This window comes from Lineus longissimus, chromosome 3, assembly GCF_910592395.1.
Source record: "Lineus longissimus chromosome 3, tnLinLong1.2, whole genome shotgun sequence".
NCBI classification, from domain to species: Eukaryota; Metazoa; Nemertea; class Pilidiophora; order Heteronemertea; family Lineidae; genus Lineus; species Lineus longissimus.
This window is the reverse complement of record NC_088310.1, coordinates 14,552,392-14,579,910: the sequence shown is the minus strand read 5'-3', so window position 1 is coordinate 14,579,910 and position 27,519 is coordinate 14,552,392. Positions and strand designations below refer to the sequence as shown.

At 41.3% G+C, this 27,519-nt stretch overlaps 1 protein-coding gene across 3 annotated transcripts in view; it reads left to right on the top strand.

Annotated features, from left to right (window-relative positions):
* LOC135485750 (E3 ubiquitin-protein ligase UBR2-like) overlaps nucleotides 1–27,519 on the top strand; it is a 650,469-nt gene that overhangs the window by 197,020 nt on the left and 425,930 nt on the right. For all 3 annotated transcript variants that reach the window (XM_064768146.1, XM_064768147.1, XM_064768145.1), the window contains 3 exons: nucleotides 1,352–1,450; nucleotides 13,012–13,093; nucleotides 19,580–19,658. In XM_064768146.1, coding sequence (XP_064624216.1) covers nucleotides 1,352–1,450; nucleotides 13,012–13,093; nucleotides 19,580–19,658 — 260 coding nt within the window. The remainder of the gene's footprint in view (nucleotides 1–1,351; nucleotides 1,451–13,011; nucleotides 13,094–19,579; nucleotides 19,659–27,519) is intronic.

Below are 27,519 nucleotides of genomic sequence, written 5' to 3'. Positions count from 1 at the left end.
AGTGATTCGTTTTCAATAACATTTGTATGGTAGGTTCTCCTAGCAAGGATACATCACATATCATATGAGTTTTTGATTTGACCTGCTTTTAAGGTTACAGAGGTCAAATGGTGTCAATTGGTCGTTTGAGTGTAACTATGGCACGTTTCTTAACCACTAAAGCTATGAACTTGAAATTTGGTACACATGACTCCCTACGTCATGTAACCTCGGACACTGAATTTTGATATGATCTGGTAGTGAACTTGGCCACCAGGAGGCCAAAACTAAAATAGGTAAAAAGTGCAATATCTCGTTTATTAGTGACTTGTTTTTGATGATATTCTTATGGTACTTACTTCAAGGAACGATACATCACATGTCATACCGACTTTGCTTTGACCTATATACTATACATGTACAATGTTTCTTAACCTGAATGAATTCCAATGCACCAAATATCTATACGGTGAGCACAATGGCCCCTGGCCGTTTCATTAATAACATTTTGATGGTAGGTTCTCCTTGCAAGGATACATCAGATATCCTATTGATTTGACCTAATTTTCAAGGTCACATAGGTCAAATGGCATAAGTTATCCGTTTGAGTGTAACTATTGCACATTTCTTAACTCTTTCAGTGCCCGGGATTTAGGTATTTTCACCAACCTAAACAAAAATTATTGAGATTCAGACTTCAAATTTCTTCAGAACCTTCGACTTGACCCCCAGTTTAAAAAAAACAGTAATAATGAATTGGGGCATATTGGGATTATTTGAAAATTTACTTCAAGGGAGTGGTATTTTTGGCTGATTTTTACAATTTTTCACCTAAAATGAGGGGTGGCAGAACCCATCCCACCCTCTCAGTCAAAAAAATTATTCAATTTGGACGCGCCAGGCCAGAGAAACCATATAAAACACATTTGAGTAGCTGGGGACGTCTGGTGTCGTCCGGAGGAACCAGAATACATGTACCTTAAAAATTTAGGTCATACATGTATGATCTTTGGCACTGAAAGAGTTAACGGCTAAAGCTATGAACTTTGGTACACATGACTCCCTACGTCATGTAACCTCTTGATACCGAATTTTGATCCGATCTTATTTTCCACTTGGCCAGCAGGTGGCTAAAAGTAAAAAAGGTAAAAAGTGCAATATGTCGCTTATTAGTGACTTGTTTTCGATGATATTTTCAATGGTAGGTACTCCAAGCAATGATACATCACATATCATACCAACTTTGGTTTGACCTACATACCAAACATGTAGCATGTTTCTCAACCAGGATGAATTCCTAACCATCAAATATCTATACGTTGAGCATTGGTATTAGTTTTAATCACCTTTCTTCTGTCTATATTTTTCACAGCTTTATCCAAGATTAATCAAAGACTTCATACAAGATGATCATGACCATTCTGTTTGTGTGGTCTCTGAGTCCGTGCAGATATTCACCGTCCCAACACTGGTAGGTTTTCATACTTCCCTATTTCAATGGCTTTCCATTTAGTATGTACATGTACACAATATGGCAGCAGGCAGAAAATCATGCTGATCTTGGTCTGCAGACTGGTGATTTTCTCAAGAGTCAATAGAATTTAGTTTATTATCTCATGGGACCATCTCAGCAGTTGTTGCGTGGTTTGAATTGACGAAAACTAAAGCTCTGTGTACACTGTCAACATTTCAGGAAACAACAGGACACAACACAAGTGGACACAACCAGACACAAAAAATTAGGCCTTGTATACACTAGATAACAAGTTTGGATACTTGTTGCTAGATGTGTCCAGAAAATGAGTGGAAACACATATTTCCTGAAGAAAAGTGGCTCCTACAAAGAGGAAAAAATTTGTTGTGGTTTTTTTTTAATCCTTTCATCTGTTACAGTCTTCAACTCAGATGTAACATATTGGCCAAAGATATCGTCCCCATTATTACTTGGGACATTTTCTTCTTCATCCCTGGTAGCCTTTTCAATGGCCACTGCGGCTCTCTCCAGAAGATTATTATCCCTGTCCTCGAGTTTCCTTTTCTTACTTGTTCTTTTTCCTGGCAATGGTTTCTTAATAGTTGACCGTCCAATTTCTGGCAATCCTACTGAGTCGTTGTCACCTTTCTTCAGGTTCTTGTCCTTATCTAATTTTAACAGGGACATAAACAGGGACAACCCTCACAAACCTTTATGAGCTCTTCTATTGTACTTAGTCTCCAATCCATGGTGGCTGCAATCTTGTCCAAGTCACATAACTACAGGTAGATCAGCTGACTAGAAGCTGATTTCTGATTGGTCAGAACTTGGATACATTTGGAAACATGTGTCCAAATAATTGCATTCTAATTTATCTGCAACAAGTGGACACAAATGTGGCGACTTGTGTCGAGAAAATATTTACCCTGTATACCCTATTGACATTTTTGGAAACATTGTGTATCCACTTGTGTTGTGTCCACTTGTATCCTAAAATTGGTCCAGTGTACACAGGCCTTAAGGGAACTATTTCAGCAATGTTGATGAATATATAGATATGTATTTTATGCCAAAATTGAGGGGTTGCAGCAGGTTGACATTACAAAAATGAAATGGCCAGGGCCATTGTGCTCACCTCATGTGGAGGAAAGATGGATAAAGAGCATGGTATTGTGTCATGTAGTGTTAGGTTTGATGTAGGTCCAAGCAATTACAATTTCCCCAAAATGGCCAATTTACAGTACATTCGACCTCTGTGACCTTGAAAAGTAGGTCAAATCAAAGAAGACCCGGGTGACACATTGAATGGTTGTTAGAATTAGATGTACCTATGATATAAAATTGGTGCCAATCGGGCAAGTCATTACTAGGAATAATGGCATTTTGAAGAATTTAGGATTTGGCCCCCTCCCTGGAGGCCAAACGGCAAATCAGATCGCACCAAACTTCGGTACCTGAGATCACCTGACCAAGGGGTACATGTGTACTTAATTTGTGATCAATAGTCATTGCAGTTAAGAAACGTGCCATAGTTACGGCCTGACGGCGAATTTATGCCATTTGACCTCTGTGACCTTGACAAGAAGGTCAAATTAAAAACCTGTGTGACATATACTGTATGGTGGTTAGATATACCCATGATATCAAATTGGTGGCAATCGGGCAAGAAGTTAAGGAATAATCACATTTTTAAGGTTTTTTGATTTTGCCCCCTGGTGGTCAAGTGGTGAATCATATTGGACCAAACTTTGGTCTCTGAGATCACCTGACTAAGGGGTAAATGTGTACCAAATTTGGTATCAATAGTCATTGCAGTTTAGAAACGTGCCATCGTTACATCCTAACGGCCAATTTACACCATTTGACCCCTGTGACCTTGAAAAGGAGGTCAAATCAAAAACCCGGAGGATATATGATGCACCTTTGCTAGAAGTACCTTCCATATTTTTTTCAAATTTTCCCGACTACTATTAAGGGATATATTGCATATTTTCACTTTTAACGTTTGGCCCCCTGGTGGCCAAACCATGAAACGAATCTGACCGAAACTTGGTCTCCAAGGTGTCATTACATAAGGGTACATGTGTACCAAGTTTCAACTCAATAGCTCTAACAGTTACGAAACGTGCCCTGCTAACGGACGACGGACGACGACGACGACGGACGACGACGACGGACGACGACGACGACGACGGACGACGGACGATGGACGCCACGGTATGGGATAAGCTCACCTCTACTAAGAGGTGAGCTAATGAAGTTGTGTGCCTGATAAATATTGAAACCAATTCTTGGCTGGCAAATACCTTTCGGTTTCTTTAATACTATGTTCAAGCTGAAGGCGATTTAAAACCGTTTTCCATAGAGCACCCTCCGGAAAACGGTTTGGCTCAATCGCTTTCAAGCCGGTCGCGTCACACTTGGCCGAATGTGCATTCAATTCGGTTTAAGACGGGTCAAACTGAATGCGCAGTAAAGATACACCACCTATAATTATAACTCCAGCTCCTTCCTCTGGGAGCTGGAGTCAGTATTGTTTTCGCTCAGGTTTCTCGTCCAATCACGTGACCTCTCCAACACTCGATAATGCACTCTTTTCATCCACGTTTAAGGCCAATCTTCGGCATGAACATGAAATCTAATAAGCGCAGTACTTAAATCAGATGTTTCTCTCGCCTTGAAAACATTCCTGGGTAAAATCCATTGAGATTAGCCAAGTTAATCTACTTTTTCCGTGCTTAAAATCTCTGCCGCTGAATTCTATAAATAGAAACTATTAACATCGCGGCAGTGCGGTTCCCATTGTGCGCCCTCCCACTTCACACCATGTCAGGAAGTTTTACGGAGAAGGAGGGCGTGCGGTAAGAAGAATGGCCAAAATGACGTCATGTTTTCCTGGCAATGCCTCTTGCCAGACCAGTCAAGCATTGGGAAAGCATCTTTAATTCAGACAACGTTAGAACTAGAAAAACAAATATGTTAATTTGCAAAAGTAAAAAGCAGATTTCACCACTAACCAGTCAAATCGGAATACGACGGCGCAAAATGTTCTCGCTTTCCTCCTGCTAAAAAAACGTTGTTCCCGCACTCCTAATTTATTTTATGCCCAGGAATATGATATGATCTGTTTTCACTTGTTTGTAATTAAATGGTATTCATATAATGAGATCAATAGTAGTGTTCCTTCAACCACCAGCAAGAATACACGATACAAAGCCACTCAACACTTCTTCTCCATGAACAGATCCCATCGTTCAACTGGTCTTCTCTCCTCAGGTGCCTCACGGACCTTCAGGTTCCCATACTCAAGACCAACTCTTACGATATCGCCCTCAAAACAACCCTGGAGTCATGAATTCACAGGTGCTCCTGTGAAATCTCAGTTCTAGTTGGATTGTTGAACTCCGTCCCACACTCAATCCAAGATAGATGACAGTCGTGAGATCCATACCAACGGAGAACTGAGGGGTTGAAACCAAACGTGCACAGTGACGAAATTAAAATTTAATTGTAAGGAACCAAATCAGTGCCGCTAGTGTCAAGATTTGGGTTGAAACGTTACGTCATTTGGTGGTTCTGTTGGATAAATGCGCCAATGAGAGCAAACCGTGGCGATGGAAATGATGAAACAATTGTTTTTATCAGCAATTTATGACAATTATGTTGATGTATTTTGGTTGAATGGACAATAGTAACGTCAGAGAATGCTGAGGTTTCATCATTTTGGTGGATGCGAAAAGGCTATGGGGTACACTCATCAGATAGTTCGTTTTTCCCAGCTACACCAGTAGCAAATCGTGGTGTGCCCAATTCAGGGGCCCTTAGATAGCAACTCGACTGAGTGTTTCTATTGTTGTGGTTGTTGTTTTTGCGTTTTTTTGTTCTGATAAAAGTCACTCAGGTTAGTAACGGCTGGTAAGACCGGGGTGAAGCCAATCATTTGTCCGGTTCGCAATGGCCTGTATGTCCACGTGTTCTCTTAGACATCGAGGTTTCCCTTCTCTATTCCTCGAGTCATACAGGTGGCGCATGAGGAGCATACATACGATGTGCACTCACGTGGTGGGAAAGGTCTTTCATACCAGGACTTGCGTGAACTGAAAATAACGAATAACGCATTTTTCTCTTAAATATAAGAGCTAAAACAAGTTGGGAAAGCATCAAACACGTCCAGAAAAATAGTTTACTGATGAACCAGAAGAAGAACAAATATACCGTTATAAAAAAACTGACTGTTACTTTAACCTTCGTAGCGCCGGTCCCGTCTGCATACGGTACCTAATAAGTTTAAATCCACTGCCGGTCCCGTATCAATACGCGCACACTATGCACATCGCCATGTGCTAGTCCCGCGTACATACGTTGGTCTAATGTGCACAATACACTGCCGTTCCCGTCTAGATCCGTTTAGACACGTGCGGTACATCATGATAATTTATTTCAACCAATCAGAGATTAGAATGATCATTAGCTCGCATTTATTTGACAGGAAGTACTAATGTATCGCGGTACGTCTTGATATTAAGACCATATCCACAACTCCGTGGATATGGTCTATTGTTTTTACTGAGCCGATCGCCAGGACCCGAGGGATGTGGTTTTTGACACGTATCTCCGAAACTGCCGCACGGAACGACCTGAAATTTGGTTAGGTTATGTTTCATAACCTGCTAACGAACAACGTGTACTTTATTTTTGCAGCCGTAGCTTACTTTTTTTAGTTTTCGGGTGATTTTTGATGAAAATCGCCGGTTCTGAACCGTTCCGGTAATAGCACTGCCTCCCGCGTTTTTACCGATAAGGCAAGTTGCTCAACGTTGATCTGTCCCGACCTGAACAGGTGGGAGGATACCCACTACATGGAAGAGCCAACAGACATTTCGTCTACGCATTCTAGACTGGGTGAGTGTGATTTTTTCGTGATTGTAATCGCCCTCAAATTTGTGTTGAAACACTGCATCAGACAAAATTAACTCATCAGAGGTCAAGAAAAGGATCTTAAGAATATATATTCGCTGTTAGTTTGGGTGATTATAGGGAGCACGTCCATCTTTTGAGGCAAACTTGTCATCCGAAAGTTTCCAGATCCCCGCAATGGCGGATATACATTCATCAAAAAAATTACGAATTCGGGCAAGTTTCATCAAACTGTGCGCCTTAAACACCTAAGAATGTCTCAAAATCACCCAGACTCTACACATGAGATATACCTTCACTGAAAATAATTGCTAAAACCTCGCTTAACTGAAAGCAACAGTTTTGGAGATCGTTTTTCTGTACATCCTGCTCACTCCTGTAGAAATGTACATTAAAGCACATATACACGTGCAGTGTAAATGGACACACGAATGTACACACCTTCTGAAAGTATTGTCAGCAAAGGTGATAAGTGTTTGTTCTGAATTATGACAATGAAATTCATAGACTATTAGCAGGTAGTCAGTGTCTGTTGGTCTGAATAATGAATGATAAAACTTCTGGTGAAGTTAAAATATTTCCTCGCTCTGTTTTACAGCCTGACGCAGTGACGGGGATGATCAGCATCTGTTCTGTTCTGCGACCGCATCAGTCACGGATATAGGAGCCTTGACCACGAGGAGCTGATGAGGCAAAGTCGTATAACCGTCTTAACCTTGACATCGGTGCAGTTCTGAATTTGCCGTCCGAAGACAAACCAGTATAATATTCCAGCCGTATTTCGTTCTTTTCACTGTAATACTTTTACTTCAAAAAGACTGAATAAATAAACCTACTGTGGCAGTTAGTTTAAAAAGATATTATTGCATTTTACGTTTTTACTCTTAGTGCTGATCGGTCATACCCCTTGGGCCTGGCCGTAACCTTGCATACTGGTTGTCTCGATGCCGTATGCTATGACCATGTATATATCTACTGGACTGGTTTGTTGCACCATGTCGAAGGAATTTTATGTAGAGATCAAGACACTTCCCTCACATCACAATCTACACCTGAAAAGAATGGTGGTAAAAATCCTTGCCATGATTCCCGGTTGCCCCTATGTTGTGACCATGCATGCATCAATGGCCTGGGATGTTGCAACCTACACTTCAAAGGAATGCGAAGTCTAAATCACATTTATTTTTTATCCCCAGGTTGTGACTTTCCTAACAGCAATTGCAGACCATATCCCTGGTGATAGTGTTTTTTCATCTTAAAAATGAGCACCAGGACAAAGCACCAAAAACCTGCCACTTAAGATCAGATCAGAAGTTACCTACGTGGTGCCAGTACCCACAAGTGCATGATTGACACCTAGATCATTTGAAGAAAAAATTGGCAGCAGAACCATGTGTGCATGGAGGGAGGTATTATAATATAAATACTGTGGAGACGCAATGTATTATTGGTCGTCCCAACATTGGGAGCTTTCATCCCCACCAGCCATATCAGATGGCCAACTGGTTTCCCTCACTCGACCAGAAAACTCATCAAAAGATACGAAAGATGTTGAGATTCAGATTACATTTGCTTGTTGTCTGCTGGATTCTGACCATCCATATGCTGAGTTGTTGCAGTCCCACAACCATCGCTAATTCTAGTATTTATGATGCACCTACTGTCACAACCTAATTCAGCTGGTTATTCAGGGTTATTTGCCTCTGATTTATCTGGTTATATCCTGGTGCAAACCTAATTTCTCAACATGACAAAATACTTTCACCAGGGATATGGTCTGCAATTTGCTGTTAGGCGAATTGCCCAATACTAGTTTGTTTTTGTTCCCTAACAACCGCTGAAAATGAGTTTGTTTGCCGTAGTTACGATCCGAACGGCGCGAATTTTAAAAATGGCGGCGCCCATCGCTAAAGTTGATGAATTGAGGGGTTTTGCCTGAAAATCAGGCTATTTATCGCAAAATATTTCTTGCTAATGATTCAGATGATGAATTTTGGGGATTTACAGATGATGAGGATGAAAATGGAGTGGATTTAAATGATTTAGAAGCCGAGAATGATAGGCTTGATGATGTTTTCCGGCGGAGAGGAAATCTTCACCCAAGGCCCCCAGTGTTTACAGGTGAGGAAAAACTCAATGTAGACATGGCTCCAGACTCCTCTTACCTAGATTTTCTAAATCTCGTTCTTGATGAGAGGTTTTATGAGCACCTGGTCGTGGAAACCAACCGATATGCAACCCAGTTCTTTGCCACTGAAAAGGCCATCAACCTGGGACCAAGTTCTCGTTTTCATTAGTGGAGACATGTAAACATAAATGAGATGAAAGAATTTATTGCTTTGACAATTGGTATGGGGCTGATTGAACAACAGGATATCCAAGAATATTGGTCGACAGATGTACTTTTACAAATGCCATTCTTCAGGGTAGTAATGCCTAGCATTAGCAACAGATTTCTCATAATGTCATTTCTACATTTGAATGATAACAGTAGAGTAATCCCAAGGGGTCAAGATGGGTATGATAAGCTCAATAATATTCGGCCAGTCTTCGATATGCTAAGGGCCTCCTTTCCCGCTGTCTACAGTCCTGGTCAGAATTTGTCATTAGATGAGGGCATGATCGCCTGGTGTGGTAATCTTCGATTCCGTGTGTACATACCAGCCAAGCCAATTAGATATGGGATCATAACATACAAGGTATGCGATTCTCTGAACGGTTATTGTTGTCAATTCGACCTTTACTCGGCGCGGTAGCTCAGGCTCCCTCACCCAAAGGGATCCTCTATGATCTGGTGATGAGGCTTAAGAGTTTGTACCTGGATAGAGGTCACAACCTATATGTTGATAACTACTATACCTCACCAGTTCTCTTCCAAGATCTCTTGAAGCGGCAAACAGGCCCGTGTGGTACTCTCCGGCAAAACAGGCGTGGTGTTCCCACAACACTGAAAAACAAAGTTCTTGCAAAAGATGAGAGCATGGCAATGACCAATGGCACATTACAAATTATAAAATGGCATGACCGAAAGATTGACTATGTATGCACAACTCTTCATGATGTGGAGTTTGCAAATGCAACAAAGCGGGATCCCAACACAGGTGAACTTGTTCGTCGTCCTAGGAGCATTCTAGACTATGATAAGTGGATGGGGGCAGTCGACAGGAGTGATAAGATGTTGACATATTGTGGGTTCCAGCGTCGCAGCTTGAAGTGGGGGAAAAAAAACGTTTTTCCATATGCTTTCATTGAGTGTACTGAACGCACATATCCTGTATAAGGATTACTGTCAGCACAATCAGAAGTCGGTTCTCCTCCAAAGAAACTTTAGAAGGTCCGTAGTGAAGGAGCTTGTCCAGACTGCCAATGCCAACCAGAACATGGAGGCAGACCTGGAATTGCCAGGGACAGGGATCCTAATGCGACCAACCGCCCGCCATTTTCCGGAAAAGGTAAAGCCAAAGCCGGGTGCCAAGAAGCAAAATCCAGCCAGGCTGTGTGTTGTCTGCTCCACTAGAACCGGAAAAAGGAAATGTGCAGGAGGTGGGCGACTGCGAAAAGAATCAACTTGTGAATGCAGGAAATGTAATGTTGGCCTGTGTTGGCAGCCCTGCTTTGGGTTCTTTCATCGCTACAAGGACTACAAGGCTGCTTGGCGGAGGTGGAATGCACGCAAACAACAGGGACAGCCTGCCAGCTCGGAATCAGGATCTGACAGTGAAGATGACATGTCTCAGCATTAGGGAGTGGACATCGGCGAGGAGTAATTAGAGTGATGGGGGGGGGGGAATGACACAATCTTGTAAATAAGTGAACTGACTAAGTGTAATGACACAATCTTGTAAATAAGTGAACTAACTTTGCAGAGTTTGGATACCTTTTATTCGATATCAAATAAGGATTACTACTGAACTTCATAATTCCATGATGATTAGCCTGATGTGAGACAATAGATTCAGGGAACAAACCAAGCTACAGTAGCAGGCCTATGAGTGAGTGAGATAAATTGGCTGTATTGTTCACAGTTGATTCAATTATAGTTAATGTTACTGTATTTTTCTTTTAATTTATATTCATGGCAATAACTTTCCATTTTGAGCTTTGCTTTTAATCTCAATGTCCCCCAAACAGAACCCAATATAATATTTTCAAAACCATCCTTGAAAAACAGCTGATTTTACCTGTCACCCCTCTTAAACGTAAACAAACTGATTAGATCGATCCAAGCCTCGCCCAGCCAATCGGAGCAGTCCTACACTATGATGCGCCGTGGCGTCACGACAGAGAAGGGTGTTCCTGCAATATACACTTGCCCATTGTACACAAACAGTTTCATGCAAATGGCTGCCTGGGTTACTCTATCGATGATCCGCATCTAACTGGTTATTTCAGGTGATTAATTACGGGAATGCGCAATGATATTTGTTCTGAGGTTTGGGAATAGATCGTATTTGATTGAGATGCCATTAGAATTTCCAGAATGTGCGAAATTCGCCATAAATCGATTGTTGAAGTGGGCTGGTGTGATTTTTTTCTCTGACGAAAATTGTCGATCCTGCGGTTGCAAATGCCGGTATTTCATTATTGTTTACTCATATCAATAAAATATTGGTACAGAACTGACGGGAAGATACTTGTCTCTCTGAATATCATAGGTTTTATTATCATTACCGTGCACTAAGTCCCGCAAGCAATATTCCAAATTGTCTTAATTGACATAAGGCCTTGCTAAAGATGCTCGCGTGCTAGCAGTCAACTTTTTTGCCTTGAGTGCCTTGAATTCACCTCTTTGTTTATTAATTAACAAATCTGGTAGTTCGATTCCAGGTCAATGTGACCAGCTGAACGTTGTCAACAGGTAGCAATCGATTAGGTTGTACATGCATGTTTGTTTTAAATGCATTAAAAGCATGCTCATGGGGATAGAACGTGTTGAACTGGAGTCACAGTGAATGGCTCAAAATAGGACTGAATGTTTTCACGGTTTCTCACTGAAACAGAAATGCATCGCTCGGGCAGCAACCATTGTGTGTGTTTTCGTAAGCAGTTGGTACTGTTGGGCTCCACTGATATCCAAAGTGCAATGACGTCACGCTAGCATGTGACTCAAACATAACATCAATTCTGTTCTTGGAAGTGCTGGATGGGAAGGTAGGGGCGCCAGCAGCTTGGCAATCCTGACAGAAGGTAGTTCCAGTCTTTTGTTCGAGGATGCTTTGTGTTTGGGCTATATTCAAACTTTGACTGACTGATGATTGGGTTTGTGTGAACATGAATATATGAGAAATAATAGTAGTGAAATGTCTCATGTCTCCTCCGTATGAGTTTGTCCTTGTAGACAAGTCTCTGCACCAAAGTTTCATATAGTTCTTTGTGAAAGGGGCTAAAGAACACGTCGTTTTGCTTTGATGGGGGGGGGGGCAACTGCCTTCGCAATTGCCAACCTTTATTACATACAATTAAAACATTGCATAATATATTACAAGTAAGAGGTGTTTGTGTGGCGTGTGGAAGGTAATGAGACTACAATCACATAATACTCGGGGTTTTTGATATGACCTACTTTTCAAGGTCACAGGGATCGAATAGCCGAAATTGACCGTAATCGGTTTCCAGAGCATATCTCCATATTGTAGCTATTGAGGCTAGGCTTTTAATCTGTGGGTGGTTTGAAGGTCTTATGATCATGGTGCCATTGTGCCTTCCTGCTGTTTTCACGATTTTTGAACTACGCTTTTGACCACAGGGAGCATTTCATGTGAAAAACTACTTTTGGCCATATCTCATCATTTATGCTTGTTAAAATCATTAAATTTTTACTGTGGACTCTGCTCATGAAACTACATCACATAATACCCGGGTTTTGGATTTGACCTACTTTTCAAGGTCACAGGTGTCAGATAGCGTAAATTGACTGTAATCAGTTTCCGGAGCATATCTCCTCAACTTTTGAGGCTAGGCTTTTCATCTCGGGTGGTTTGAAGGTCTTATGGTGCCATTCAGCCTTTTGGCACTTCTGATAATTTTTAAACAAAAAATTTTTGTCCCAGGACAAACTTCACGTGAAAAACTACTTCCGGCCATTTCTAATGAATGCTGCTAGCTTAATATCTCATCAATTATGCTTGCTAAAATCATTAAATTTTTACTGTGGACCCTGCTCATGAGACTACATCACATAATACCCGGGTTTTTGATTTGACCAACTTTTCAAGGTCAGTTAAATTGACCATAATTGGCTTCTGGATGCTTGAATTTTCAGCATTGAGTTATATGATGGTCTTATGGTTGCATTGTGTACTTTCGCACCTTTGCTCATCAGCCAAGAAGGTCCCTTTTTCTCACAAACTACTTTGAGCTTTGTCTCATGAGTGTTGCGCGTAGTCCACTAAGCCAAATTTACTATTACGTCACCTTCGGCATGTGTGGGCTGAGGAGTTTTGCTTACTTTGTGGTGCTATTTTTGTAGCTACATCACATTTTTCAGTCAAGTTAAACTAATGAGCACAATGGCCCCAGGATATTTCATTTTTGGCATGATCCCTGATTTAGTATTCAGATATTTTAGGATATATCGCATAAAACCTTTCGCCAATATTATTTCCTGTATTTGAGGTAAAGTTGCCGATGTTTTCTTTCAGGCTCGGATGTTGATCACGGATTACAATCTCATCAGTGTGCTACTCAGAGCTTTCCTGGAAGAATGTAAACCAAAGATAGGAAGTAAGTGAATGTTCAAAGACGTCTGAAATAACATGATTCAGTTCATACTTAGGTTTGTATCATGTGACCCATAAAAGTGCATTGTACTTTAATCTCAAATATCTCCAGAACAAAGCCATAAAATATCTTGAAAATTGAATGTCATGGATGTTGCCTCTTGAATTTGCAAAATGCCTTGTCAGAGCAAAAGGAAAATTGAGTTTTAAAAATCCCAATTCCGCACAATCTACAAGATTTGTATTTGTTATAGGTTTACAAATAAAGTTTGGCTTTCATTTGGTACATATGGCAAACCTGGAAAGAACTGACCCTTGTGTCTATTTTTAGCTACGCTGGCTTTGCTTTGATTTTCAGCTTATGGTTGGTACTGGATCTGGCCGAAAGTAGTTCCAGCAAAATAGTTGCATTTTCTTCAGAATTTGCTGTAGCTGGGCCAGGAAATGTGCCAGGATACCAATATTTTGAACTCTTGTTTCGAGCTATTCCTTAAAGCTATTCACTCCAGAAAGACTAAACGCCCCGTAATTGGCAGTAATTGGCAGATTTTAAGCTGGAAATTGTCGTCTGGTCAAAACTGGCAAAATGGCCTTGATCCTACCTGTCTCTGTAATGTACTGAACGCGCAACACATAAGGCATTGCCCTGAGGCACTGCAGCCGAGGCTGATAATGTGATGGCCGTTTTGCGAATGTATATAGAGTGTGTACGTTCATTACAATACAAAACATAGTTCCAATCTAAATTTTTCATAACGAGCAGTTAGAAATTGGTATTTCCCTATATTTTGGTTCTCAATGTCAACATGTCGTTTTGTTGGGTTATTTGTCTAATTCTTATTAATATTGCCGATAAAAGACATGTAGAGAAACCTAGATTCATGCGCTCAGTTCATCTACGTACGGTAGACATTTTGACAGAAAACCAGGGTGAGTTTTCTCTGTATTTTATCTGGATTTGCTAGGTACAATTGGCCATGACAACTGTTATTTGAAAAGTCATAGTATAGAATGACTCCCGTAGCTTGTTTACATAGGAAGTGGTACCGTTTTTGGCTTGCTGTCTCGTTAAATTTGCTCAGTCATTGTGTCGAAGTCGAAGAGCAAAACACACATGAACGCCATAGTACATTTTATACACAAAACGGTGTTGCAAAAAATTCTTCCCAATCATCAGAATGAAATAATCCTAATACTTCACAATTATCTATTACACATTAATATAACATGAATTTGAAATCCAGACAAAACTTTGTTATAAGAATAGCCTCTTTGTATTTATAAACGTCATCGACGTAATCAAAACAAACCCGAACGCTAGATGAACAAACATGGCGGACCGCTTCGCAAGAACAAGGATATCGTAGACCTTTGATAGTGACACTGGTCAGAGTACACAAATATAAGCGACGAAGTAGTCTGCTGGAATTGCGAGGTATTTTTAACGAACAATAAAACTGCCATTCTCAGTCTATGCTGATACGGAAAAAAGCGAGGAGCTGCATGAACTGGGCCTACATTATTTATCATACATTACAGTTACACACCTGATACCGGTACATGAACAAATGCAGTGCACTGCAACATACTGTAGTTTCATGAAAATAACACCACTTCATTAACAGCCGGTGTCGCCGCCCCTGACTCGTAGGGTGGCGAACAGAGCTGTTGAGAAGGCCGATCATTGGCTGGGATTCCAGAGAGGGTTGTCCAGGCCTCATATCCAATATGCTTCAGTTTCGAGTCCAATCCTTCTTGTTTGGGTTGTTGAAACCGATTCGTAGGTCTCCTGTGAATGGGATAATGGGATCGGGCCTTCGGCTTTTGTACTGAGTGTCCCAGAACATTTTCAACTAATCGTCATTGGTAGTGTAAAGGGTGTCCCAGTGCTAATTGCTGATAGTGTACAGGGTGTCCATGAAAAAAGTCCAACTGACATATTGGCTTCTGCTGGTTTTAGGGACTGACCTGCCCTTTCAAAGTGAGGTACTGCTCAGGGAGGTAATGGAGCATGTCTTCTCGTCTTATCATCCCTTGCCAGCTTCGGGCTTTCAAAGATACTTTGCAGTGCAAAATTGGTAAGAATGAGAAGTTGTCCGTCACATATCTGGAGACAAAACCGAACATCCCTCTGAATGTACAGTCTTGTCCGAAGTGATCAGTGAAGGAATAAAAAAGAACGATGCAAATCCCGATTCAATTTTTTTTCAAAGCTAAAGATACACATTATTAGATTGTCCAGCTTTCAGAATCGTACCAACAATCATTCACAACACCCAAAGTCAATTCAAGTCCATCACAATGTCCTCCTCGACTACATTCACGAACTATGGTCCATCCACGGCAGTCTCCTCTTCTTCCTCCAAGATAGCATGTGGTCCAGCTTCGATTGGCCTTGGTCGAAACGATGCTTCAAATCAGTTGACGATAATGTCCTCATCAACACCATCCCAGGCATCTCTGATGATGTTGGTCACGTCTCTCAGGCCGATGTGAGGGCAGTCTCCTCTTTCGTCCGTGTGGCCCTTCTTCCAAGATTTCCATTGTCGCCGTATGTGACATTTGAAGGACTTCATGACTGCAACGTCTAACGGTTGTACGAGGGATGTGCAACCAGCAGGTACGTAATCCAGGCTGCCTCTCATGTCGCGGACTCTCGTCCGGAAGTTTAACAGGAACTGGTCGGTCTCGTTGTCGGTGACGTAGGGTGATAGGACTTGATCTAACCAGTTGTGCACCGTTTCCTCCCTCATCCAACCAATTTCCGATAGGGTAATCTTTACATCTGCTGGTGGGTTGTCTTGGAGGGCTGCAAACACCCGGACGAAACCTCTTCTCGGGAAGGTGATGTGCGCCGGCAACTTTGCTCCAGAGGCTGCGATGCAGAGGGTGACGGTGCATCCCAGCTTAGTATTGGACCTGGATGATCAGACGTCTATGGCCTTCTCCCCCGTGGTGTTGGCCGTGTACATGGTTCTCATATCAAACAGGACAAAGGTTTGGTCCATGTTAAAGAAGAACCGCGTCTGTATATCAAGACGATCGATGCTCCCAGTAACCGCATCTCGGAAGGTCTGGATCCTTCCAGCAGCATCAGCGGGGACGGTCGTTGTATTCTTGGTCACCTTCCGTAGGGACACGCGGCGTCTCTTCATCAAGCACTCCACCCAGCCTATGGATGCGTTGAAATCCCATAGCTGAGGGCGACAATGCTGAATCCCTTCTCTGACATCTTGGGCTAACTCATTCCACCAGCTTTGCCACACCACCAACGCCTTATCTTGAATGTCGAGAACGGAGACTGCGTGGCGACGCTCTCTCATCTGCTGCAGCCATTGGTAAAGCTGGTCCTCAACCTGTTGCCATAACGGATCACGGGGCTCCATCACCGTCTTCTTCCGGCCATGCCCTTCTTCTTGTTTCTGCTCGAGGTCCTCGAGATTCCACCTTCTAAACGTCTCCCAGGGGATGTTATAGTGGGCGGCGAACTCTCTCATACTGCGCACCGTACCGTTCACCAGTGCCTCCTTCTGGTCTCTCAGGTAGGCAAGTTTTTCTGTCACGGTGTAGCGCCGGCGTCGTTTTCTCAGCATCTCTACAGCATCCATTGTCGCACAGGTTGTCTGCAATGTGGGTACCCTCAGTGGGGCTTCATTTATAGGCCTAAGTGACCCTAGAATTCCTCAAGAAAACCACAAATCCTAGAAACTTCGATTCTGTTTTCTCCCACGTAGGCCTAGGGAGTCTAAATCAAAAAGAGGGTTGTAGAAAAACAGAGGATGAGCTCCTCGTTTTTCTTCGGAATTTCGTGACTACTATCATTGCCTGAATATCACTTTGCTTTACTAATGCAAGCATTTGTAGATTTTTCTTCAGAGTTTCAATAAGGACTTTTTTTGTTTTGGGGGTTTGGATCAATCTAAAAGGTGCTTCAGTTTTATGAGACAACCTGTATAAACGGTCGGCGAGTGGCCTTACCATTTACGTCATTCCACATGCGCACTCATCGACCAGTAGGCCCACAACAATTCGAATCAATAGGGCTGCGGTAATAAGTGGTTTAGCGTAACCGTGACAGCTCGGCTGAGCCATCACAAGGGCCAGCGAAGTCACTCATTGGTTACCTCTGGTGCATAGACTCGAGCGAAGAGGCCGGGCCTTGAATATCCTGAAGTGGTGTTATTTTCATGAAACTACAGTATGTGCAGGGAAGTAAAGTATGTATTGCAAGCCATGTGTCCAAACTCTACCAAGGTACACTTTAGTAAATAAGGTTGAACTTTTTCAAATTTAACTTTTATAAGTTCTTTTATGATTTAGGCCTAGGCCAATTTTACAGCAGCAGCAGCAGCATCGCATTAACAGTGATATTTGCCTTTCACCCTGATTCGGTGGATTAGGAACTTGATTTTTGCAGATATTCAACATTTAGTTGCCAAAAAATCTGCGCCGTCTAAATTGTTGGTGCTGCCACCTATCGATAGCCAGTTGAGTTTGTGAGTAAGCGTGGCGGGAATTTCGAATCGCCACACAGTTCAATTATGGTAAATACAGTACTGTATGCATTTAGCTGGCCACCACCAGGAGATCAAAATAGGGCTATATTTATCATTATACATGTTCTAGCAATAAGCCATCATAGGTCAATTTCAATTGCGTTCCTAAGCGTCATAGGCCTACTGAATGCTGACAAATTCCTATGGGACTGATCATGCGTCTGTTTCCCCAGTCATCCTAGAACATGTATAATGATGAATATTGGCCTATTTTGATCTCCTGGTGGTGGCCAGCTAATTCAATGCATACAGTATGTGTGTTGGTAATTTCTCCTGAACGCTGCTACCTATATCGATTTACAATGAAAACATCTATGACAGGTTTCTCTGATGATACCACATCACATTTCAACAACTCCTGCCCAGATTGCCCCCATCATATGCGCAAAAACCTCAGTCCCTGCCCTGCCCACAATTCGAACCACCCCTTCAGTCTTTTTTAAAGACTGCTTGTTTTACAAGGTGCTATATTTTCTCATGTTTACAGGATGATGCAGTCTATTATCTACGAGTCGTTCTGGTGGTCTCCACCGGCAAAGGGGTGTTGCTGTACATGCTGTGGAACTGGTGACACGAAACCAATCAACAAGTCAGCCATGAGATTGACAGGATCGGAAAAGAAGATGCTGTATCTTAGCCTATTTGTCCTTCACGTTTTGGTCTTGTTTTACTGTATTATACAAGTTGATTGAATAAAGAAGCCTTGAAATTGAAAAGGCATCTCTGAATTTTCATTAATCATAATATTAAAAAATAAAGCTTGCCTATTAAACCTAAACTCTTGAACATGGAACCTTTAACCCTTATACTAGTGTCATGCTCGACCTTAGGTCAAGTTAAAATTCCGACACCTTTACTGTCGCGCTCGACCCTGGGTCAAGCGTGAGTAATGCCTCAGAAAATAAATAATCCACGGTGCAATTTGAGTCCGTTTTGTTTAGTTTGTCTGACGGCACTGCGTCTGATCATTTGATACCAGGAAACCAAATTGTTTCTACATGAAAATTTACCTTCTGATTTACTTTCTTCTGCTGTGTTGTCCGGGAATGTCACAAATCGAGGACTTTCTGAGAATGCTACCAAGATTTTGAGAATGCTACCAAGACTTGGTTAGCACTATGAAACCCCATAGGGGTATTGTGAGAGATACAATATCTATATGGATTAAGACTGTTCTGATTGATACTTACGTTGATGTAAATATCTTTAAACCACATTCGACTGATCTGCTGCTGTTTCATGTGCTAGTTTAGCACAAGCGCCTGTGAATACTATTTTGAAAACTGGGTTGGAATAATAGTTCCACTTCCTGCAAGTATTATCATAAGGAAATCAAGAATCCTGGGATGTCTGGGATCATTTTGGATCATTGATGGTGTAATTTTTCTCACCAAAAAAGTTGGGTGGGTTAGGGTGATATAAGTCTAGGTCGCTAGAGGTACCCTGTAGAATGTTGTAATACATGTGACCTTTGAAGTAAGATTATGTTGTTCTCTTGATTAGTCATACGGAGTGATAATGTGCCTGGCCGTATTTCCCTTCTCTTTAATATTATCGAGTTTCTGTGTCAATTTTTTAACAAATAGTTTTTCTTTGGGTCCTTTACTTCTTCTCTTAATTACTGATCCCTATTAGGATTAGGTGGCGCCCTCTCATGTTATCCCTCCATAACACTTCTCAGCTCAGTGAAATTACAATCAAATTTCACCTTACCAGGGTTCTCTCATTTAATTTTTCAATGCAAAAATATTTTTTACAAATTTTTGGCTCACTGGTACAGTGAGTCTATGCGACACCAATTAGCTCAGTGTCTTTGACACCAAGCATAATTTTGTAAACATTTACCTTTTTGCACGCAGTTGTACCACTGGTGTCACTCAGTGCATCTGTAATGTACTTTTGGCAGTTACTGTATGATTTGTTTTTGTTTTCAGGAGATGGCAAGTTTGCATTTGAGCGCAGTGAGAGAAATCAAGGCTTCCGGAGGGCACAGTATGTGATGTACGATGTCAAGTAAGTGCATTAAATTATGAGTTTCCTTACTTCTGAATATCACCAAATGTTTTGAGGATTGGTGTGACCCCCATAGGTTTTATCACAACTAAATCTGTGTGATCCATCTGTCCGACTGTCTGTCGGTCCATTGAAGAACTCTATATATCTCTGTAGCCATAAATGCTAGGCATTTCATCTTTGGGTTTCATGAAGGTCTTAGGGTGCCATTGGAGATTGTGCCTTTGGCAGTTTTGGTGATTTTCAACTTACCCTTGGCCCAATTTCACCTTACCAAGGTTAGTCTCATTTAATTTTTCAATGCAAAAATATTTTTTACAAATTTTCATCATGTGAAAAAATTATTTTGACTTTATCTCATGAATGCTACTAGCTAAAATTGTAATTTTTTTACAGTGGACACCTCTCATGAGACTAAATCACATACCACCAGCATTTTTTGGCTCACCGTTTGGGGAGTCTATACAATACCGCTGTGTCTGTCGTCGTATCCTGGGCATGTTTCTTAACTGCCAGAGCTAGATGGCTAAAACTTGGTGTGATGGTAGCTTTGGGCAATATGCCAAGATGTATTTTTAGCTCAGCTGACTAAGTCAGCCGAGCTTGTCAAATAAGTTGTTCAGTGGCGTCCGTCTGTCCATCCATCCATCCATCCATCCATCCATCCATCCATCCATCCATCCATCCGTCCGTTAAACCCATGGTGCACATTTTGTAACCGTAAGACCTAGAGACTTCAATTTTGCATTTCTGGATACTTCTGGTCAAACTCTACTTTCAAAACAAAATTTGTCGCCATTCGACCTACTTCCTGCGAGCGAGAGTGCATGAAGGAAACTGGCCTATATCGGCCTAGGAGCAGCAGAATTAGTCGAAATATGCTCTAATATTAAGATAAAATTCTTGAAAATCTATTTTATTGAGAAAAAGTTCAAAATTTTAACAGGAGAGGGCGCTACCTGCCTTTTAATTATTTCTGCCGATTCAAATTCCCGCCCGATGACGTCAGCCATCAATGAAGTCTCCTATTTGCCAGTTCTCAAAACATGGCAGCTACACAACAAAAGCAGTAGCTCCAGGAATAAATCACTGTTCACTTCAGCTTCGTAATCGATTGTACCCCCACTTTATTGTGTTTTGTGTGGTGTTCCTATTCAATCAACGATGTAAGGCCTTATTATGTTGGTTTTAATTGAGAAGGTGCATTATAAGCGGCGTACGAAATACCGAAGCGGAGACAAAATGGCGGCATGTTGTTTACGCTATGTGCAATAATGTTGGAGCTCAATGACACTCAAGTACCCAATTTTCTGCTTAAAAAGTAGTCTGGTAGGCGATATTATCACTAGTTCGTTTCAGTGGTAGTCATAAGGTCTTTAGGGACTAAATTCAGAAATTAGTTCTTGAATATTTGGCGACATTTCTGTGAAAACGATATCGGAAGTGCATGCTCTGTTCGCGATGACATCGCCGATGTATTTTGAAGTGGAGAATTCCTACAGTATGTGCAGTGAATCGGCATGATTCTGTTCGCCTATTATGTTTTAGTTCTACGATTCTTTCATGAGTAAAAAGTAGACATTCTAAGCAATACAATAATGTCACTCCCATAAAAATTGATTGGAAATTGAGGGAGCTACGGCATTCTCTTCGGCAACTGGCAGCGCTGAAAAAAATACATTGCATACTGTACAATACCAAATGGCACATTTTAAAAAGCGCTCATTGGACAACGTAGGGAATCACCAGAAATGACGTCATCGCTGGTCTAAATAGAAAACTACGGTGGCGCAGTAGAGCACAAGAAAAGGTTTAGCATTAAAGCGAACTGGAACCGCCGAGCCAGTTCGTATGACCTCATTTTCATTTCCCGCGTATCAGGTGATCAGAACGAGGCATGAATGAAACATGGCGCCTAGCTATCAATCATTGAGTGACGTCACTACTATGGAATTTACTACGAAAACTCATGAATGAAAGATCGCATGACTCACGTGATTCTCACATGATTCTCAATAATAACAAATTGAACTGCGCATGCTCGGGCACTGGGGGCGGAGCTACAAATCTGAACTCGAATATGAAGTTGGAAGTTCGACTTTCTCGGGCGGTGAAAGTCGAAAAGTTGAATAAATCGCTCGGCGGTTCCAGTTCGCTTTAACTTCGTCATGCAAGCTTCAGCAACAAAACGATTTCTCCTGAATGATTTATTTGATCACCATCAGCTTGTTTCCCCTGATAGATAAAAAAATGATTTACAATTTCCATCAAAGTTTTCTATTTTGTGTATAGTCACATGTTATTTAACTGGCAAGGAGCCAAGCAGTTTTGAATATTCGCGGGAAAATACTTCGTACTTGTAAACGAGGCTATGACAATGAGTATCCTCATTCATGGCATAAACTTCATGTTTCGGTAAATATTTTCATACGATGATTTCACCCGAATTATGGTCAGGATTGAGGAATGAACAGTGGCATAATTATGTCAACCAAAAAAAACATTGGTACCGTAGTGAACGCAAAAGGATATCAAATACCATGGAGCATGCCATTTTCATGCATAATGAACTAAACACCGGGAAGATATTAATGATATTAACTCAGCTGAGCGCCAGGCCCTTGGGCCTCTTGTTCTTTTTCGTGATATGACCTAAAGTTCACTAAATCACTGATTGGTGGCATGTTTCTTTTCTATTTGAGCTAGTAGTTTCGAAATTTGTGAGGACATATATCTAGGGACCCTCTATTCTACCCTAAAACTTGTCACGCTCGGACTTCAAATTTGGCACCCAGGCAGCCGGGTCCTCCTGGCAGCCAGGTCCTCCAGGCAGCCAGGTCCTCATGATTGCCCACAAATCATTGCATCAGGAGGATAGTCCCAGCTACTTGAGAGGGTTGCGCAGCCTGCGTGTGCTGTCCCGTGGACTTCGGTCCTCAGATGATCCATGGCTTCTTACCATTCCACGTTCCAAGGGGTCATATGGGGATCGGAGTCTTGGTGTGATGGTTCCCAGGCTGTGGAACTCTCTCCCAGTCTCTTTGCGCGAGCTTGCGGACACCAATGCATTCAAAAAATGCCTAAAAACTCGGCTTTTTGGCTCACCGTAGGGGAGTCTTTACAATACCGCAGTGTCCGTCGTCCGTCGTCGTCTGTCGTCGTCCGTCGTCGTCGTATCCTGTTTCAAAAACAGTGGCACGTTTCTTAACCGCTAAGCCTATGAACTTGTAACTTTGTACACAGGACTCCCTTGGTCAGATGACCTGTGACACTAAATTTCGATCCGATCTGATTCTTAATTTGGCCACCAGGGGGCCGAATGTAGATATCTAAAAAGTGTGATATCTCGCTTATTAATGACTTGTTTGGAATGAAATTTTTGTGGTAGGTACTCATAGCAAGGATACATCATATATCATACGGGTTTTTAATTTGACCTACTTTTCAAGGTCACAGAGGTCAAATGGCGTAAATTGGCTGTTTCAGTGTAACTATGGCACGTTTCTCAACCGCAACAGCTATGAACTTGAAACTTGGTACATATAACCCCCTATATCAGATAACCTCTTGTGCTGAATATCGGTCCGATCTGATTCTCAATTTGGCCACCAGGGGGTCGAATGTGGATATCTAAAAAGTGTGATATCTCGCTTACTGATGACTTGTTTTCGATAAAACTTTTGTGGTAGGTACTCATAGCAAGGATACATCATATATCATATGGGTTTTTAATTTGACCTACTTGTCGAGGTCACAGAGGTCACAACGCAGACACAGATATGGCCGAAATTGCATGTTTTGTGTTTTTCGTGTTGTGGCAATCCAAAGGTCGTGAGTTCAAACCCCGGTCAGGGACGGCCAAAAATATTTTTTTATTTTATTATTTTTTATCTTTTCCCTTTTGTCTTTTCTGACTTGTGTCTTACATTTTCTTGATTTTTGGCTCACCGTAGGGGAGTCTTATGTAATACCGCAGTGTCCGTCGTCCGTCGTCCGTCGTCGTATCCTATTTAAAAAACAGTGGCACGTTTCTTAACCGCTAGGGCTATGAACTTAAAACTTTGTACACAGCACCCCCTAGGTCAGGTGACCTCTGACACTAAATTTCGGTCCGATCTGATTCTCAACTTGGCCACCAGGGGGCCAAATGTCGATATCTAAAAAGTGTGATATCTCGCTTATTAGTGACTTGTTTTCGATGAAACTTGCGTTGTAGGTACTCATAGCAAATATACATCTTATATCATACGGGTTTTTAATTTGACCTACTTTTCAAGTTCACAGAGGTCATATGGCGTAAATTGGCCGTTAGAGTGTAAACTATAGCACGTTTCTTAACCACTAAAGCTATGAACTTGAAACTTGGTACATATAACCCCCTATATCACATAGCCTCTGGTGCTGAATTTCAGTTTGATCTGATTCTCAACTTTGCCACCAGGGGGCCAAAAGTGGATATCTAAAAAGTGTGATATATCGCTTATAAGTGACTTGTTTTCGATAAAATTTTTATGGTAGGTACTCTTAGGAAGAATACATCACATGTCTTACGGGTTTTCAATTTGACCTACTTTTCAAGGTCACAGAGGTCATATGGCGTAAATTGGCCGTTGGAGTGTAAACTATGGCACGTTTCTTAACCAGTAAAGCTATGAACTTGAAACTTGGTGCATATAACCCCCTACATCAGATAACCTTTGATGCCGAATTTTGGCCTGATCTGATTCTTTATTCGGCCACCAGGGGGCCATAATGGAAAAAGGAAGAAGTGCAATATCTTGCTTATTTGAGTGAATTGTTTTCGATAAAATTTTTATGGCAGGGACTTCTAGCAAGGATACACCACATGTCCTACGATTTTTGGATTTGACCTCCTTTTCTAGGTCACAGAGGTCAAATGGCGTAAATTGGCCATTAGAGTGTAACTATGGCACGTTTCTTAACTGCTGAAGCTATGAACTTGAAAGTTGGTACATGTAACCCCCTACATCAGATAATCTCTGACACCGAATTTTGGCCTCATCTGATTCTTGATTTGGCCACCAGGGGGTCAAAACTGAAAAAGTAGGACATGCAATATCTTGCTTATTAATGACTTTTTTTCGATGAATTTTTTATTGCAGGGACTCTTAGCAATCACACGATATTGATCTTGTTGATGTCATAGACAATTATTGGTTGGATCATAAACTTATATATACTGCCCTGTCTTATTACTTGACATCAATACACATCTAAAAAAAGTCTTCATGCCTGATTGTGTTCACCATATTCACCTCTAAACTAAGCATGATCCTGCCTACTAAAAGATGTATACGGTGAGCACAATGGCCCCTGGCCGTTTCATTATAAAATGTTTTAGTAATGTCTATTCAACTTTTTTATCAAAAATGTCAAAAATTGTCTTTTATAATGTCAAAACTGGCAAAATGGGCTTGATCCTACCTGTCTCTGTAATGCAGTGAACGCGCTACACATAAGGCATTGCAGCCGAGGCTGATAATGTGATGGCCATTTTGCGAATGTATATAGAGTGTGTACATTCATTTCAAAACATAGCTCCAATCTAAATTTTTCATAACGAGCAGTTGGAAAGTGGTATTTCTCTATATTTTGATTCAATATCAACATGTCGTTTTGTGGGGTTATTTTGTCTAATTCTTATTAATATTGCCAATAAAAGACACGTAGATAAACCCTGATTCATACGCTCAGTTCATCTACCTACAGTAGAAGTTTTGACATACAACCAGGGTGAGTTTTCTCTTGATTTGCTAGATATAATTCACCATGACAACTGTTATTTGAAAAGTCATAGTATAGAATGACTCCCGTAGCTTGTTCACATAGGAAGTGTTACCATTTTTGGCTTTCTGTCTTGTTAAATTTGCTCAGTCATTGAGTCGAAGTCGAAGATCAAAACCCACATGAACGCCGTAGTAAATTTTAAACACAAAACGGTGTTGCAAAGAATTCTTCCCAATCATCACAATGAAATAATCATAATACTTCACAATTGTCTATTACACATTAATATAACAAATACAGGAGAATGACTTTGAAATCCAGACACAACTTTGTTATAAGAATAGCCTCTTTGTATTTATAAACATCATCGACGTAATCAAAACAAACCCGAGCGCTCGATGAACAAACATGGCGGGCCGCTTCACAAGAAGTTGAGGTTTTCTCATGTTTCTTGTCAAAATAACAATGATATTGTAGACCTTTGATAGTGACACTGGTCAGAGTACACAAAGAATAGCGACGAAGTAGTCTGCTGGAATTGCGAGGTTTTTTCAACAAACAATAAAACTGCCATTCTCAGTCTATGCTGATACGCGAAACCGCGAGGAGCTACACGAACTGGGCCTACATAATTTACCATACATTACACACCCAATACTGGTACATGAACAAATGAAATGCACTGCAACATATGTGCAGGGAAGTAAAGTATGCATTGCAAGCCATGTGTCCAAACTCTACCAAGGTGAACGTTAGTAAATAAGGTTGAACTTTTTCAAATTTAACTTTATTTTATCCCTCCCCCACACAAGTTCACTAGTTTTTCACAAAAGTTTTGATCTTTTTTTGTACATTTATGTTTTACCTTATCACCAACATGAACAGCAAGCCACACAAGGTTGTATATCCTCCCACGGTTTCGCCTCTCAGCGCAGACTACTCGTTGTTTTTGCAACATAATCGGGAATGTTAATATTAATAATAAATATCTTATTTTGATGATGTTTTTTTACAAAGTGCTATTTTTTCTCATGTTTACAGGATGATGCAGTCTATAATCTACGAGTCATTCCGGTGGTTTTCACGATTTCAAGATGGCCGCTGAGTAGTAACAGGTTGGGGTAGCTCCCCAACTAACCACAGTTTTTGCATGTTTAGAGTTTGGGAAGGAGGATAAGAGTGGGCAAGTGGGTTGATTAAGGTTGGCTGTTCGTGAGGAACTGTTCAGAATTCTTATTCTCTTGCAATTGTCCGATTGTGAGACTTTTCAGAAATCTTTCAAGATCCAGCCCAAAAGGCCCATGGAGTATACATGTACATTATAGCCACAAGCCATACACACAGATTCATGCAGTAGGCCTGTGTTCTGTTTTGGACATGGTGTGGTCAGACAACATGACATGGATGTGATGTAATAGGATTGTGCACTCTACTTTTTATAAAGGATTATAATGTAAACATTGGAGCACATGCTGTGGGCTGACTATACCTGTGACAGCCATAACAATTATGTCCACATTGATGAATTTTTTTACTCCGATTAAAAAAAAGAATAGTGCGAGGAGTGTGAGCAGTAGCACCAGCAGTTACGAAGGAGACCGGGAGTTTAAAAAACCGATAAACACTACGGTGGATGAAGATCTGGAGGATTCTTATATAGATGAGGAATCTGAGTTCCAGGAATCAGAGAAGGCGGAATCAGAAATGGCGGAATCGACGGGAGAAAGTGAAAGTTTGAAAGAGCTCCTGGCTGAGTTCGACCGGAAACTCGAGGAACGAATGAACGTTTTTCGTATTGAAACCAAAGGTTTCGTGAAGGAGACTGTGAAACACTTCACTCGGGATATAGAACTTGTAAAAGGCCAGTTAGCTACCCTAAAAACGGAAAATGGTGAACTTAAAATGGAGGTTCAAACGCTTAGAAATAACAACGAAAAAAATTTGAAAGATATTGAAAAGATTAAAAAGGAACTAATGGAATGTAAGAGAAGAGAAGTGCATTCAGAGCAACACTCTCGGAAATCAAACGTGAGGATTTTCGGCTTGGTAGGAGCGCAAGGCGAGAACTGTGCAGTGGAGGTAGCAAAAGTGTTGAAAAACAAAATGGCTCTTG